At 46.8% G+C, this 17,940-nt stretch overlaps 1 protein-coding gene across 3 annotated transcripts; it reads left to right on the top strand.

Moving 5' to 3' along the window:
• Positions 1 to 1,341: 1,341 nt before the first annotated feature.
• LOC118503773 (myosin heavy chain, fast skeletal muscle) lies at positions 1,342 to 17,935 on the top strand. Of its 3 annotated transcripts, none has more exons than XM_036037444.1 (10): positions 1,342 to 1,468; positions 6,564 to 9,009; positions 10,856 to 11,007; positions 12,254 to 12,986; positions 13,055 to 13,292; positions 13,362 to 13,527; positions 13,598 to 13,741; positions 13,804 to 13,903; positions 15,755 to 15,898; positions 16,241 to 17,935. In XM_036037444.1, exons 2-10 carry the CDS (start codon positions 6,746 to 6,748, stop codon positions 17,349 to 17,351), a joined length of 5,052 nt encoding a protein of 1,683 aa, XP_035893337.1. In that variant the 5' UTR covers positions 1,342 to 1,468; positions 6,564 to 6,745; the 3' UTR covers positions 17,352 to 17,935. The 3 variants fall into 3 exon arrangements, with proteins under 3 accessions (XP_035893337.1, XP_035893336.1, XP_035893338.1); XM_036037443.1 differs by having other exon boundaries at positions 1,348 to 1,502; XM_036037445.1 differs by lacking the exon at positions 15,755 to 15,898 and having other exon boundaries at positions 1,348 to 1,502.
• The last annotated feature ends 5 nt before the right edge of the window (positions 17,936 to 17,940 follow it).

Below are 17,940 nucleotides of genomic sequence, written 5' to 3'. Positions count from 1 at the left end.
GAAATAAAGAAAAAAACAAACGGTTCATCCTTTCCAGACGCCACTTGAACGAAAATATTTGCACTCACTTGAGCCAGGCTTGGCAGCTGGTGTGCAGATTTCTATTTCCAGCAGAGCTACTCCAGGTTGATTCGGAAGAGTCTCCCATTTGAGCTGGAATGTGTCTAAAGCATCGAGATTAGAGCTCCCAGCTGTAGGAAATTAAACTTTTAGGATAGAATAATCCACCCAGTATAACCTTGAACGAAGCTTGGGTTCCTAATTGAACTATTAAAAGCCGTGTGGAAATCGTAAAATGTAAATCTACCTCGAGAACAATAACTTCCAGTTGGTAACGACAACCCATCTCCAAGGGTTGGGTTCGCCAACAAGTAACTGAGGCACTGCAACACACAGCAACACCAACCTGATCCAAGTTCAACCATTAAAAGCAAATTTATAGCGACATTCACCGATCATTGGAAAACGATCTCCTCATCTCGCTCACCCCAACCAAACCAGACCGGACGCGATCTGCTGACAGGATTTATTTTTATTATTCTAATTATTACCAGCGAGGATCGAAGATCTCGCTCTCGGCTATGGGGATCGCCCACACCCTCTTCCGGTCGTATGGCGTATCATTGTATGCGATCGCGATCGAAATGACGCGAGCGTCTGTGACGGTTTTTGGGGGAACGGTTTATATTGACGTCAAACGTATCCGGCCTTTTTTGACTGTGAATGAAAGAAAGTAAAAAAATGAAAGACATCGAAAGGAAAATACTGCACGCTTCAAGACAAATGGGAAAGAAAAACATTGTGATCCCTTTCTTGAATCCACGAGGGTAGCGTCCACGAGCACGAACACGCTGCCGATTTGGGATGGTTTTGAAGGTATAGGAGGAGGAAAAAAGAACTCTCCACAAGCAGCTAGTAAAACTATGTGTCAACCGGTGCACAGAATTTTCCACGATCGGCTGGGGAATAAACCCTACACGACTCAAAACGACCGATCGCAACGTTTATTGGCACACCCTAAAACCGACGGGAAAACAAAACTCCTCCGCAAAACTTTACAAAACCACTTCAGCTTGAGTGCAGGGACCGTCAGCCGGGACGGTGAGGTTGTATTGGAGCAGTAAAAACTTCACCACCTCACCACCGTTCACGTGGAAAAGCCACTCCTTTCGCGTGGAAAATTGCGAACCGTACGGACATGATTACGTTACGGCGCCAGGGGGTTTGTGTGGGGTTAAACAAACGTCGGAGGAGATCCTTTTTGGAGAAACCGTTCGATGGTGGGTAGCGAATGCGTACGCACTTGCAGCGGTGGCCTTCGGAAGACCCGGTCCGGTACGAGCACAGTCAGTCGGTAGTGACAGTCGACCGTTGGCGGATCTATATCTCCCACGGGTCCCCAGTACGGGAATATTCGATTCTTGTGCTGTCAGACAGCCGGTGGACAGTTAAAAGAGTGAAACACTGTGTGAGTGTGTGAGACTCTGTTCCTCGTACTTCCGGTGTGTGTGTGTACCTGTTGTGACATTAGGCAAATAATGAGATAGCAGGGAACGAGATTAGGAAACGTGATCGTGTAAAACCATCTGATCGTAACCAGAAGTGACATACATTTTCGTGCAGATCTGTCCTCTCGGTGAAGTGTGGTTGCGTACATACGGTGCCTTTTCTTGCCTTCTTCTTTAGTTCAATTTAAATCAACTGAGACATACCGCGAGACAATCCCGTCTGGTGGATGCTATTTAGACAACCGCATCCACTCATTAAATTTAAGAAGCTACTTCCATCTTCTGTTGCCGTGTGTCCCATATTTCTCTTACAAACTGCTGGCACGCGCCCAAAAACACCTACACGCACCCACCTTGTTCTGTGGGACGAGCCGCTTCTTGCGGCTAATTATTGCTACCATTGCGTTATGATTTAACTTGAGCGGGTGTTTTTTTCTATTGGGAAGGTGGGATACTACGACAAACTTTACGATTTTATAAATACGACACAACTGCACGGTTTGCGTGTCCGGTGTGCATGCATAAAAGGGTGAGGGTAGATCATGCTTGCGAGTGAAGCACCATGCGTCTCCATCGAGTATCGAATTCGAATCTTCATTTTTGTGTGTTAGCTACGCTTAACCTTTTTTCTTCCACGATTCCTCAATTTAAAGGCAATTAAATGTGTCATAAACAAATGCTCTCCCGGTTACGATTTCCACATTCAACCCACCGGCGATCGTAACGAACGCGCACAATCATTGCACAATTGCATTCCTGTGTGCGTTAACGGATACATTTCTCGACTCTCTGCCGGTTGTTATTTTTCCTGTCGTAGTAAAAGACGTCCAAAAGAGAGCGTGAGCGAGACGGAAGAGATGCAGAGTGACTGACCGGCAGGTTCGAAAGATGATTCATTTGACAATCGGTACTTTACTTGACGGGTCATCACCGGGACGTTGTGTGTGTTTTTTTTCCCCTTTTTCACCCCCCCGAGTTCGAGTGCAACTAGGCCGTTCGCGTGATCAGGCGATGGTCCTGATCGATCACCGTTCCACAGGGGTCCACCGCAAAGAAAAAAAACCGGTACGGTCAGCCGGGTAGGGAATCTTGTACGAATCGGAACGTGTGTGCTATGTTTAGACGCACTAATTTTGTAACTGCACCACCGGTTGAAGTGTTTGCTGCGCTATCTCGAGATCATGGGCCCGAGCAAGCTTGCAAACAACGGACCCCCGTAACGGTGAGCTCTCCTGAGACGTGTGCTATTTTGACTGTATCGTGACGGTAGGGATCTTTCGAAGTTACTGCCACAACCAAGGAAACGTTGCGTAAGGGAGATTTTTGAAGAGCGTTGTAGTAATGCGTTTAATTTTGATTGGAAGGAAAACTATTGTATTTTAATTTGAAGCACCTTTTTTATAGAACCTCAATAGGATTCTAAGAAATGTGTCTAAAATAAATGGAAATGATTGATAAATTAAGGGATTTTTTGCATCGTCCATCGTTGAAGTGCATAGTAAGCTGAGTCATACTGCGGTGTCTTGAGTTCCTTCCTAATATGCTGTTCATGTCATAAAAATGATACCAGACAACCAAATATGTAGGTGTGAGAGGTGTTCACATGCCATACACCCTAATTGAAATACAATGTAACCGTCAAAGAGCACAATAATCTGAATCAGGGTTTCGATCCATGTAACGAATCTCTACAATCATATAATGAAATCTTGCAAACAGTTATGGGAAATTTGTCATATTGTAGTGAAAAGGGTTAGACCGAACAATAGGCAGAAATTTTATAGCTAGTTAAAAAGTTCTATAGCGGCGTTGCAAATCCCCACTAACTGTAGGCAGAGTTTCACATGACATTTGCAATATTCCGCCATATATTTGAAACATTTCCCTGCGTGATTCAAGAGCTCCATTATATTGATCGAAACCTTGTATTTGCAGTGATCAATTTCGTTAGTTTAATAGTTTATTGATTTATATTGACCCCATGGGTTTAAAAATGTTGTTTATTTAATAGCTTGGCTAGGAGGAAAAATGGTATAAGTATTCATGAATGCCCCCATTTTGGTAAGTGATAAGCCGTCGGTGGGTTCGAAAGTGGGAAAGGTCATGACATGGGAATGACAGCAGACAACCTGACTCTTTATGTGTTTTTAGATTATCCTCATAAATAGGAGTGATTTGGCAGGCTCTAATTAAGGTGAATGGATGAATGTTGAAGGGCCCTCAAGATAGGGATCGTATAAAGACAATTCGATTACTACGAGCGCTTTAAATGACTCTTTCTGTTTCTGCTTTGGCAGAACTAGAATCTCGGGACCTTTGGTTTCCTTGACCCAATTTTCCTGTTGCCTAATACTTGGTCATGCATACGAGAGATCCGCCCGATTATGTTTTGATGTCCGGTGCTGACCCATGAAATCCGGAAGACATCGTTACAAAAATATTATTTTAAAAAAACTGCATGTCAGGGGCGGTCCGGTGGCCGAGGCGACAGCGGCACAGTTTTCACACGGCAGGGCCGGGGTTCAAATCCCATCCAGACCGCCTTCCCGTACGTAAGGCTGACTTCTTTTCTACAGGTAAAATTAAGTCACAAAAAGCCAGAAATCGCAGGCCGAGACCTCTCGAGGTTGTAGTGCCACAGCAGAAGAAGAAGAAGAAGCATATAAAAAAAATCTTGCAATATTTCCAACTCCAATGCGAAAATCCCCTGTAAGACGTAATAAATTTTGATCCACGATCGAGACAGCCCTCAGCGATCGTAATCTATTTGCTTAAGAAGTAAGAAAAATAAACACGCACTTAACATTGACATCTGCTGAATGTGGCTGTTTGACAGTCAAAGCATGTTTTTAAAGATAAAACCAACAGCACATGTCGTTCAAACCATCTGCTGCTACAAGCCCATTTACTGCTCCCACCAATCCAATCCAGTTGAGATAAGCAAATAAAATATTTCTAAAACTTTAACGTACGTCACCGGATGGCTGTCCCGCACACATCACTCAGTAAAATGCAAATCGAACGATATGTTTGTGCAACATCAGCCCGGTGTTGCTTTAATGGTAACGATTTCCTGCTTCGATTGTTGATTGATTCGCTTCGGTGGGCAAATAAAACCGTTGCGACTAGTCGACTCCCAATCGCACGCCAATCATTTCTACCCAAACAACATCAGCGCCAGAATGGGCGAATCTAAATCCGATCCGATGCGGTGGTCTTTTGCTGGTGATCTCGTACTGATAGGACTAAATTTAGTTTTTCTATCCGTCTTTCCCTATCCGAGTCTGTCCCACCACACCCGCCGAACCGGTGCCGATACGATAAACAAACGAATTGAATTCGGAAACTAGTGAACGGCATTTTATGCTCCTCTACAGGCCCCCTGTTCACAATCTTTTGGCATGGATCTCAATGGGAGATAGTGATTGTTTTGTTTGTTTATTACAACAGGCATGTTTTTTTTACTTGCTACAGTGTTTTTTTTTTCTTCTCCCTCTCGCCCGCCCGCACGCTCGCTTGCCAGCCACAAATAGGTTGGGGTTAAAAAGTAAATAAACACGCACGGTTCCCTTGGTTTAACGCCATCATCGACAGGCCCAATTTCGCGAGTTCTTGTTCCGGATAAACGATGCGTTTCGGCGTTCTGCGATGCATCGGAAGGAAACCACTGCCTCGACTGCTAAGCTCGAGGTAGATGTCCTTGTGATCGTTTGTGAGGGAAATCCGTTTCCGTGACCTACCCCTTTCATGTTTCTACTACCCTGGAAGTACGGGGTCCGGGTGCGGGTAATTTACATTTGAGGGCAAGGCATCTCGGTACAGAACGTGTAATGATTTAATTAAACACACTTTTTCACTGTGGTACACTGAAGTTGTATGGGCGATTGTCAAGGATTTTTCCCGGCTGAAAGTGAGCGTCGTGATGTGATGACAGCGAGAGAAGGACAAGGCTATTTTAGTTAATCCCCTAAGCAGATTAAACATCGTTTGAAATTTGGTTCAAGGTTAAGCGCTAAGCAAAGAATCCGAAGTGGCAAACACTACCGAATGTCGATGGAGGCGCCTGGTCTCTCACAGTAGGAAACTGGCTGCGTACTGTAGATTAAAGAACAATCTTTGTAAAGAGTTGCAAGATCATTTTCATAGCCATTTCTGCTATTTTTTAGCCATCCTTCACAAAATCTCATCATTATTCTCCTCAAAACAACATTGTTGTGTTCTGTTGATTGTTTCCATTTGTGTATGACTTTCAGTTGTAAACAAACTGCATCTTGGAAATCATTTCTAAATGTGCATCAGCAACATCCAATATTGCAAACAACACTTTCCAATGTATCGAGATGATCGATTCGAACCAATTTGTTTCAGAAAACGCGTGTAGCACTCTTTCTGTTCCATCGTTTCGTAGAAAATGTTTCTTTTTCGTGTCTTTTTCGTCGTGTACATTAATATGCCGCTGACCACAGACCAAATCACCCATCACGCATGACTCGTTCGATACTTTAACGACCGACGAAAACTGATCCCCCTTCAACGGCGACTTAAAAAAGATGAGTTCGTTATTTATCTTCCGGGAACCACGGAACAACCTTATCCCGCCCCGTCAAATTGCCGCTGATGGATTGATTTACCACAGTTCGAGGGAGGATTGATCTTTCCTGCCCAGCGTATCTAGCGTGCAGTGTTGATGGGCGTTGACGGGGCGAAGGATTAAAGAGGCGGTCTCTGTGGTAATACCGATGGAGACGCATGGTTACTCATGAATGACAGAAGCTTAAGCTGAAGAGAAAAAGAAAAGGCAATTACAAGCTTCTCGCAACGTCTAGCAAAAATCGTTCGGTGGACATTGTTGCGTCAGTGAAGAAAATGAGCAAAAATAAGCAATAAATCGTGGTAAAAAAAACATGCGCTCGTTTTTTACGCTGCGGATGAATGACTAAAGTGAAGCCGAAAAAGAAAACTGTGGATTTTCCCCCATCGTCGTGCGTGACGTGCTCGTTGGGCCACACGTACACTAGGATGGAGTTAATGAAATGACGTTCGCTCGTTCGGTAGTATCTTTCAGCCGCTGTTCCGGTGTCAGTCGCACGCTTTGTCGCAGATAGGCAGGTGATCGTGCAAGGACTACAGTGCGAATTAAGAACATTTTTCACACGAAAAATACAACTTCAATTGAGAGTGATTGTTTATCGAAAAGTGGAGTCCGGGTTTCCTTTGCATCCCACCAACATTCGACCATGTTTAGCTTCTTCAAACGTTCAAAGTCACAGAAAGGAAAACAAAAACACGATAAACTGCAACTGCCACCTGAATCGCAACCAACGGAAGAGTGTGACCGCGAGGAGCACGGACCCGCAAAAAATGCTCCCGAAGACGTGCGGCCGCCCGCAGAGACGTGTGCGAAGGTTGCGTCTGATGCGTACGCAAGCGCAAACGCGCCACAGACGGGTGCGCTAACAAGTCATGCTGGCGACGAGGAAAACCAAGCTAAAAATAGCACAAGTCGATCACAACCACCACAACCACAAGCATCAACACCAATACCAGCCCCGGTTCCGATGGGAAGCATCGGAATTTTGGCACCTTTGCCGGTGGGCTGGGAAGGGCAGGGTACTGCAGAGCAACGGCAATTGTTGCCTTCGAAGTGGTCCGCTTCGGGCGTTTCGAAGGGTGCGGACGAAGCGAACGGTCCACAGCGAACGGGCACGATCAGCATCGATCGAGTCAGTGCGAGTGGTCCTACGCGCCAGTACGGTTCGGACGCGAACGATCCGATCCACGAAAACGAATCCTCCCCGCAGCAGCAGACGACGGTTGTCCCCGGGTACGACGGTAGTCGCGAAACTTCGACCAGCCCGATCGATGACAGCGCTGGCCGGTCGAGGGAAACGCAGCCCAACGCGACCAGTTCGAATCCGTACGCGCCACCGAGTGAAAGTGCAATGGCGAAAGGGAAAAATCGACGCCGTTATCAGCAACCACAGCAACAACAACAACAGCAACATCAACAACACGTGAAAGCAACACAGCATCCGAATGGGCTTAAGCTGTCCCTGCCGAAAGGTGATTCCAGTGGAGGTCAGGATGCGTCCCAAGGCAAGCAACACCTGTCAAACCTTCCGGCGGCGATGACTATCGTTACGGTCGAACCGATCAAGGTTAGAGAGACGATGGTGGAGGCACCCCGGCAGGGTGATGGGGCAACCGAGCCCCACCTACCGAACGGTGACGTCACCAAACCCGACGGTAACAAACCAACACGAACAGCCGACGCGTTAGCGAAGACACGCACCAATGACGGCGACGAAAGCGTGGCACTAGTATCGGAGAACGCATGCGCAACACCGTTGGCAGCTGTCACTAACACTAGCGCACCACACACCGTTGAGAACGTCACCGGTGAGCGGCAGTTATTAAATATCAAAAATGGTTCACCCACTAGCACGTACGGCGACCGTCACGAACACTACGAGGCTGCCGGGGAAGTACGGAACACAACCACACCGGTAGCTGAGGATCGTGCCCTCTGTTCGTCGGACGCGACGATCCTGACCGCCAGTAGTAAACCGGTCGCGAACCTTACCATATCGGAGTCGAATGCCGCCAACAGGGGCGGTGAACGAGCAGAACCAACAGTAACCGAGCAGCCAACCATCCAGGAAATGGGCCAACAGCCAAGCCGTGCCGGTAGCGAACAACGAGCCCAAACGACAGCGAGGTCTAAATCATCGTCACCGCCGTTACCACCGCCACGCAATCAGCGCACGCCGTCCTCAGTACTTCCTTTGCTTGATCTTGAGTCGGCCACACGTCACACCACGGTTGTGACGATCGTACAGGATGCTGCTGGGGACGATACTAGCGACGATCGGGATGTCTTCTACGAGGCAACCGAAACGATCGCACCGGCCTCGCCAAGTGCGCCGGACGATCGACGAGCAGACTCCGGGACCGGTGCCACCGGTACACCGGAACCGATCCGCGCTAGCTTGGTGCTTAAGCTCGCCAACCATCCGGACATCCAGAGCCAGCAGCGTGAAAGTCCGCAGAAGAAGCAGGTTAGCTTCAAGCTAACGCAGAACGGTAGTGATGATGTGGACGTGACCAGTGTCGACAGTAGTGACGTGGACAGTGACAGTGAAGAGGCCCAGCCAGCCATTCAAACACCACCATCACCATCCGACACCACACCGTACAGTGGCAATCGTTGTACTGCATTTAGTGAGAGTCATAACAGCAACCCACCGCCATACGGCGTCAGTGCGTTCGCGGGTGAGCAGGGCAATAATTATATCGAGTTTCAATACGATCACAGTGCAGTTCCGGGCGAGCCAAAGCCATCGAAGGCGGATGGCGGCGAAGTGGAAAAGTGTGCCGATAAGGAGCAGACCGCGCCGGGCGTCCTGATCGAGGACAGTGTTGCCAGCCTACCGGATGTGGTGCAGCCGTCCAACATTGAGCCGACCACCTTCAGCACCGTTGACAAGATCAACAGTGAAATGTAAATATTCCTTGTGTCCTTTTATGTGTGTGTGTGTGTTTTTGATTAAGATTAATGTGGCCAGCAGTTCGCGTTGACCAGCCCGGTGTCGGTGTAGTGAACGATCGTTAACCATAATGGCGTAGTTCTTGGTGACGCGCGTTTCTACCACGAATTACCCATGCGATCGTGTAAATATTTATCACAGCGAGTGAATTGCGAATTTTGGACCCCCGTACCTAAGGCCATCTGTAGATGGTCATTTGCTTTTTTCCGATTCTTTTTCCTGGTGGCGACTGTTTTGCGTTCCTGTGTACGCGCGTGTACTTTTGCGACGCAGCTGGCTCTACTGTATCTGGTTCACGATCCTCTGTTGTACAGTGCACAGATTAAGAAATTGATTAATTTACTGCTCCGGAAGTGACAGAATGGGGATCGTGGGTCGTTGAATGCTGAACGGAACTTTGGGACGCAAAAAACCCTCTTTTTTACGGCAGGTGATAAAGACTGGTGTGCGGAGAGAATTGTTTATATCTGCGTTTTACTTATTCGTGCTTGTCTTGCAGTACATTGTGGCCGAAGATCTCAAAAATATCTGACTCATTTCCGGCACATCGCATCTTCTGCCGATTGACGTCAGTTTTTCGGGTGGTGCGTGGGAAACTTGCTTTCTGCACACGCTCTCTCTCTCTCTCTCTCTCTCTCTCTCTCTCTCTCTCTTTCTCTGTCTGTTAGTGGTCGACCCTTGGAAAATGAATCATAGAACGAAATTACTGACCAGCACGATGGTCCTAATTAGCATCAAACTGCATCATGCTGTTAATTGCATTGGAGTGTAGCTTGGGAATTGCTTGTTTTATAGGGACTTCTACTGCTTCTTTGGCCCAATAATCTTAGGCGGTCACAGTCTAGCATTTTTGCCCTGCGAATTGAAGAGAATCCCTTTTGCTTGGTGGGATTTTGTGGGAAATAAACCATAAGCTAAGGCATGGTTAAATCCACACTTATCCACCGCTTAGCTGACCCACTTGTCGAAGTGCGCAGAAATTAAGCCGCTGATGCATCTCTGACACGCTTCCATCACCCAGAGCATGATGAAGCTCTTCTTTGTAACGAAGCAGTTAGTGCTGCAGGGAAAGTGTACCAACGATAAAAGAATTAACCGTAAACCCCATTTCGCCGACGGTTTCTTGTCTCGTCAAATCAGGGACAGGCCTTGCGTAAGTTCGTTCTTTTTAAGAGAGCTTCATTTAAAAATAACCGTCCCTACCTTCGGTCTGGTTCCTAAGTGCTTCGCAAGGTAAGCGGTGCATGTTTGCAAAACTTCTTCCTGCTTGGCTGGTAAGTACGACAGCACTTACCGGGTGCCTTCGGTTCGGATACTAACCAGCTGACACGGTGCCGTCAAACTGTCTGCCACTGTAAGGATTATTATCATCATTGGCTAGCTGCTCTTCGTACTACCCTCGCCAAGCTGATATCCGATATGCTCAACGAACGAGTGGTGAATGGTGAGATGGTGAATGAAAATTATAGAAATATTTTAATGCGTGTCGTTGTAAAGCACGCCATGGGAAGAGAACGGAGGCAGAAACGCAGTGAAGTGAACGATGGCTTGCATTTGTTGATACAGACCGTCGAGACACAGTTTTCACCATCGTCGAGAGCGTGTATCGATTTATTTTCACTTGGCAACGTTCCCCCGACGTGATCAATCAGTCGGTGAGATCAAACGGAACGCGTGAGCGTTGATTTGCTGCGCTGCCCTTCTGTAGGCATTTTATGTTAAGTAACAGACGACCTCTCTGTATATGATTCTTGCTAACACTGGTTAAAAAATATTCTCTGCTTCGATCACTCGTTCTAGGAAGGATCTGGTCAACCAGGAGTCCCGGTACAGCGCCAAACTAGAGGAGGCCGAAAAGCGTGTCAAGGAGGCAAACGTTAAGGTCTACGAACTGCAGCAGAAGCTCGATGCTGTCGAGCGGGATGCGCTGCTCAAGGAATACAACGTGGAACGTAAGTTTTAGACATACTCCTCAAAACAGTCCACCAGTTGCTCTCTCGGTCTGCCAGTAGGAACTGTAATATCCACCTGACAGCAGTTAGAGATAGAAAAATGGCAAATTGATGAGGGCACACACGCGTACGGCGATGCTGTCACGCGTGTATATAGAATTCGGTGCGAAGCGTGGGTAGATATTTTCCACCCAGAAAGACCGACCATAACCTCAGACAGATGTCAAACGCATCTCCCAAATACTTCTCAGTCTCGGTCGGAAGACGGAAGTTTTTTTTTTCAGGGCCCCGTCCCAAACGATTCGTTCCGCTCGGACGTGTTTATTGACCAAAAAGACTCATTCAAACATCTTTGATATGTTGATATGTCTCTATCTCTCTCACTGCGCGGTAGATCGATCTTTTTGAAACGCTTGGCCAACGCGCGTCATCACATCTTCGGCGCGACGCAACACACCGCAAAAGCGTGGATGCGTTATTTTTGTATGCGCATCGTTGCCGATTTTGCGCGACGCTACTAAACCGGTGGGACGGAACACCGACCGAGACAAAGACGTACTACATTATCGCAGCCCGATCACTGTGTCCGCTTTTCTCCTGCATTGCTATTTTGGTGCAAAGTAAACAGAAGAAGTCACGGTGAGACGAGATCCGCACTCACTAACAAAGACTTCCTGCTGACCTTGGGACGGGGAGTATTGGAAAAGGTTCTGGTTCTTCCAACTAAATTAAGGTTGACAGGCAAGAACGATTGAAGGTGGGAATGGAGCACGGTATTAGCTAATTGATGTCAAACGGCATGGGTTCATGACCCGTCTTCTGGGTGGACATCCTCCCGAAAAAGACGGACAAGATGTACCAGGTGAAGAGGTTTAGCGACGTAGATTTGATCGCTGCCAAGTGGAAGCTGATCTTAGATTAAACACGTAGCAAGCTAAACAACGTAGAACATGGATCTCTGACCACATGGATCTTAAACACAGATCAGGGATTCGAGAGTCCTTCGCTGAAGAAGATGGTGTAAACACCAAAATGAAATCCAAGTAGCTAGGACAAAACAAAATAATCTAGTATCGCATTGCAGTAGGCCTGGACGCATTTTGTTCCACCGTAACGTACCTCCAATAAGCATGGGGTCCAGTAATTCTAAAGATTTTAAAAATTTATCCAAAGAAGGTATATTTCGCAACTTCGCCTCAAACCATTATAATCTCACGTTCTCACTTCTTCATCGCACCCTCTCCAGGTCTACAGGCGGAACTGGTGGCCGCCCTAAAGGAATGCGAAGGCATACGGGCCCGGCTGACGACGCAGCAGACCGAGATGGAAACGATAAGACTGAAGGCCTCCGATCGCGAGGACGAACTTAATCTCAAGTATCAAAATTTGGAAATCGAACATTTGGAGCTAACGGAAAAGCTGGCCGAGGTGCGGAAACTGGCCCACGACCTTAACAGCCAGCTGATCGACGCTAAATCGGAAGTGGACCGGCTAAAGGAGGAACGCCAGAAGCTGCTCGACGAGCGTACCGAGGAGCAGAAGGTAATGCGCGAAGCGCTGGAAGAATCGGTACGCGAACGGGCCCAGGTCGAGGCAAAGTGGAAGCAAACCTTCGAACAGTTGCGCGATGTAAATAATGCGCGCGAGGAAGATCTGATGAAGGACTGCGAGTTTACGATCCGTTCGATGCAGAAAACGTGCAAGGAGAAGATGGAAACGGTCGAGAAGGAACGGAAGCAAGCACTGGAACAGGTGTGCCGGCTGGAAGAGTTGGCACGCAAGCGGAACGACGAGGTACGTCATCTGAAGTCGTACGAAGCGGAGGTGGAACAGCTGCGCGGTCTGACGTACGATCAGAAGGAATCGCTCGCCGGCATGACCCGACAGGTGGAGAGTTTGAAGGCCGAGCTGGAGACGGCATACAACAAGCTCGAGGAGGAGATGGTCAAGGTGCAGCAGATTAAGAATCGATGCGAATAGTAAGCACACTGGAGCTGGGAGTCGTTCATAGCAGTAGTACAAGAATTCCCTTTTTTCCCCTTTGCAGTCAACTGTGTGAGAAGGAACGAGAAGCACTCAACCGGATAGAGATTGCACGGGGCGAAATAGCGATGCAATGGGAGGATCGGCTACTGCACGAGATGAACCGGCTTAAGGTGGAGCTGGAGCAAACGCACATGGAAGAGCGCACCTCGGCAATCGAGAAGCTACGCCGGGAAGCACTGGCCGAAACGGAGGCCATGAGTCAACGGTTTAGCGAGCGTGAAAAGCAACTTAAAACTGAGGTAGACATAGACGGACTCCTCCAGGAAGAACTCTTACCTATGATTGATCCATCTCAATCCTCTCCCTAGATCGAATCTCTCAAAGCGAAGCTCGAGCAGCAAAAGAAAACGATGGCAAATGCGCAGTCCGAAGCTGACCAAAAGCTTCTCCAGTCCCGGATGTACGTCGAGCGGGCCGAGCGAGAACACGAACGCAAACTGGCTAAAGAAATATCCGCGAAGGATGAAATTATTGGTTAGTGAAGCTAGGCCACTTGACTTTTTCTGTAATTTCTCACCGTCGAATCTGTCTTTTTCGGAAACAGAAACCCTCAAGCAACAGTTTGAACAGCAAAAGAAAGAATTGGAACAGGACTTTAGCGAACGGATTCAACAGGTACAGGAAGAGTTTGCGCGGGAGATATCCGATACGACCGAGTTGATGAAGACGGCACACAAAAAGGAGCTAGGTCGGTACCAATACCGACAACACTGTGAGCCCTTTACATAAAAATATTGTTTTCTTTTTTAGAAACACAATGGAAAGCGCTCGTTGCAGAGAAGGAAGAAGCGCTGCATCTGATGGACAGTCGAAACCGAAACCGGATTGAGGATGCTGAGAACAAAATCAGGTAAGCAGACATTCGAAACTTCTTACCTTTCCCTAAACTCGACGTTCCGAGAATCCCTTCGTTCCCTGTTTGTATATCTTCTCTGTGTGTGTGTGTTATGATCGTGTGTTTGTGTAGTTTTTGCCAACAGATATCGCTTTTTTGCAGTAGCTAGCCGCTATGCTTTGTACTACTCATTCGAATCACACTTACGACCCGTGAATCGATCGATTATCAAACTTCCTCAATAATCCAACCTTTAACAAATCCAACCATCATTATCAGCTGGACAAAATTTCAATTGTACATGTTTTAATCATCGTTATTTACCGGAAAACAGGCACAAAAAACCACGTGTTCCTTTCGAGCAGCATTCCTTTGTGGCGGGTTTCGAAGGAAGATGGCGGCTTTTACAGTAACAACCAAAAAAATGAGAGAAAATAGAAATTAGAGAATTTTCTTTGGATGTTTTTTTTTTCTTTCGTATCTTAACGTTTGTGTGCCATTTTCATACTCTTCTTGTACTAGATTTGGTATATTGCACCATCGTACTCCTTATCTCTGCTCCTTACCAACTTGTTCATTGTCACAGTTTTCCTACTTTTTTTTTTGGTGTAATCTTGTGACTTGATTCTTGATGTGTGCAACTCATCTTATCTTTTCCACTGCATTCATCATTGTGATAATGGTTATTTGTTTCTATTTTCTCTCTCTTTCTTTTCTCTTCTCTCTCTCTCTGTTTCCCCCCGTCTTCCAATTGCTTACTGTTTTTTTTCGGTAAAAAACGATGTCTTAAAATGCGTACTTTTGCTTTTCATATTTGATTTTTTTCCCGCGATCTCAGTGTTGCTGGTAGCTCAGTTCAACACGCTGCAGACAAGCAGGAGCAAATGCACCATGCGGTGCGCAATCCACTGATACAGCTAATACTGCTGCTTGTGCAACTGGTCAAAGGAGCGTATCCGTTGTTACCCTCGATGGTATTCTACCAGCAGACACATTCCTTACCGTTGGCATCGGCCGTGCTACTGCTAACGTTCGGGCTGATCATCTACTGTCAGCTGCGTATCGTTGCTCACCATTAAAGCGCTTACATGAGCTGCTTGTTCAGCGGTTAAAGAGCTATAAGGGGCCCTGCATTGCAAGGAGGTGCCGCAACGCTGCATAAAACTTATCTTGTTGAAGTGATCCTTACAGTTGTGAAACTATGTTTTATCCTTCCCAAATTGCAAGAATCTATTGGCATTTATCCGCACTCCAACTGCACCCGGTTGTAATTCACACCGACACGCGCACCACAATTTTCCAATCCAAGTTGCCTTTGTTCTTGAACTACACTGCCTTGTTAATGAAATTTAGCATTTACCTGTTTGTTTTTGTGAGTCTCTGTTAATGGTGAATAGTTTATGCCCTCCGTTCGTGTTGCGTAAACTATTTGCGCCGTTTTGTGAACGCAAACAAGTGGCTGTTAAAGTGTGTATGAACTCCATTTGCCAATAAATAATCGAATCTTAAACCGTTACCGAAACGACTGAATGTTGATACGATACATCAACCTTACTCATATTCACCACACTGTCGCGTGATCGTGCTATACGATTGCATCCGTTATTAATTGCGTTCATCTATCTCGTCTTTTTTTTACGACACATTCTTTTATCTAAAACCAACAACAAATACCCCTTTTCAAACACCTCTCGAAATGCATATCCATAAACCGTTTCTTTCGAATATTCACCAACAAATTCCTACCTATGAATTTCCTTCTGGTCTCTATTCGTTCTTACACGATCGCTCCCGGCTTCACCGTCTGCGCGAAACACTATCGGTAACAACCCAAACAAACAAATTCGAACCCATCCATCCCAACAGAGAGCTCACGACCGGCCATCAGCGGCAGCTAAAGGATCTGCAGGAAGAGCATACCTTCGTGGTGCAAAGTCTGGAAACGCGGGACACGAAGAACGCGCAAGAAATTCAAACGCTCCATAAAAAGTGCCGCTGCCTAACGAGTCTGTAAGTTGTACGCCAGTAGTTAGTTAGTGGTTACTCATCTTCACTGTTCCATACTGTTCGAAGCACGATTGGGCTGATAGAAAAGAAGTAGCGTAAAGACCATCCATTAGTCACATCGTATGTGTACATAGTATCATCACCATACTTACACGTCATCCATCTTATTTGCACGGCTCATGATAGTGACCTGTTACACAATTTATGTCTACGAGGGTCACTTACTTGTTGACTTTTACATCGACTTTTTTACCCAACAAACAGTTACAAGAATTTTTGTACTTAGGTCCAGTATGATCTATTTAAATTATCATTTTTATGCGCCTTTTCTTTCTTCCCTCACAGTTTCGAAGAGATGCGTCTCCGCTACGAGCGACGAGAGTCTCGCATGGAGGACCTGCAGCAGATCGAAGAGTTGAAGATCGTGATCGAGTCACAGGAACGTGACCTACGTCAGCTGACCGAACAGCTGCGCGAGTTGCAATTGCAGCAGGATCAGCATCCACCGCAAACGCCTCGCCGTTCGAAGCCAAATCGAGGCAGGCAGCAGAAACAACAGTCAACTCCGCAGCAACAGCAGCCCGGTAACAGACAACAGCAGCAACAGCAGCTTCAGGGTAGTAAACAGCAGCAGAAAAAAGGACGTCCTCAAAACCCTCCTGCAGAACCGCAACAGATCAATGAAATCCCGCTCGTGGAGGATCACCGAGAAGTTGAGGAGGAGATCGAGTACGTAGAGTCGGGTCCATCGGATGCTCCCCAAGTGGTCATAGTTCCATCCGCTCAAGTGCTACCCCAAATGGTACATCGATCGCAGTGTGAAGTGATCTACGAAGAGAATGAAGCCGATATACTGCGCGAAGAGGAGGAGGAAGCAGCACAATTGGTCGAAGAACAGCAGCAGCAACAGGAAGATAATGTTGAGGACCAGCCGAATGTGGAAAACGAGGAACCGATTATAGAAGAGGTTCAGGACAATATGGTAACGGTGGTGGATGTGCCCGAGTCTGCGATACAAACCGAAGATCGAGTAATACATTCGACAACTCCGACGATTATTGAAGAAATGGATATCGACGACATGGCAGAACAACAAACCACCGACCAATCGTCGGAAGATAGCTGTTCAACCGATGTCGCAAAGTCGATCATTGTTGTACCGATCGAAAACGTAACCGAACCAATCACCCAACGTCCGCGTGCATCTTCAGCACCAAGAATTATCATCACCGATGACGAGAAAGATACGGATGCACTGGACCTGGAGAGTACGGTGGTGGAAATATCGGAAGATGCTTCTCCGGTTGCAATTGAACTAGCGCCCGTATTTGCCAAACCTTACCCGGCCGCCACGAATTTGGTCACCGATAGTGTTGGAGATAGCGGAGCACAGGCGGTTCCTTCGACACCGGAGATAGTGGTACCCCATCTACCGGAAGGAACCTCCGTAGACTAGTGGGATTGGACTATAATCGTACTCCTATGTTCCCTATGTACGGCTTCGCGTACACTTTATCTCTAGTTCCATGTGGAAATGTATTATCTTTTTGACGATTGAACATATCTTACATGTTAGCTAACAGCAGCAGCAGCAGTATAAGAAACACTCCATAATTATTTTCGTTCGGATCGGACGGATGTGGTGTTTGGTGTCGTCGTCCACAAGATTTTGCTTTAGCTACTAAGTCGTTCGATTTCGGTCGACTGTCACCCTGCTAGCGAGAAACGGTTCCATTCTAATGTCCGAACCCCTGGCTGGTGGTAGATAAACGGGGCAGATATCGCTTTTGATACCTTCCAACGTTTTTTGGTTAGGTTGGCCCAATCGCCCAACCGTTACTAGTTATTGCTATTATTTCTATTATTATCTTATTTTAATTTCGCTACCTAGATTTGCTCTTTCCGGCACTGTACATATAGCTATTTACTTGCCTGCACATTGTAAACGTCTCCTTTGAGACTTTCCAGCGCAAGTTCGACGGATCAACGTAATTGAGTAGTACTTAATAAACGAAAAGTTCAAATAAATTAAACAAATGAGCTGG

The sequence above is a fragment of the Anopheles stephensi genome, chromosome 2 (genome assembly GCF_013141755.1).
Source record: "Anopheles stephensi strain Indian chromosome 2, UCI_ANSTEP_V1.0, whole genome shotgun sequence".
Classification (NCBI taxonomy): domain Eukaryota; kingdom Metazoa; phylum Arthropoda; class Insecta; order Diptera; family Culicidae; genus Anopheles; species Anopheles stephensi.
This window is presented reverse-complemented; position numbering and strand designations above follow the sequence as displayed.

Coding starts and splice junctions, on each gene's coding strand:
- LOC118503773 (XM_036037444.1), top strand. CDS start 6,746: ATGTTTAGCTTCTTCAAACGTTCAAAGTCACAGAAAGGAAAACAAAAA. Junction 13,528..13,597: donor CGCGAAGGATGAAATTATTG/GTTAGTGAAGCT, acceptor TTTCGGAAACAG/AAACCCTCAAGCAACAGTTT. Junction 15,899..16,240: donor TGCCGCTGCCTAACGAGTCT/GTAAGTTGTACG, acceptor CTTCCCTCACAG/TTTCGAAGAGATGCGTCTCC.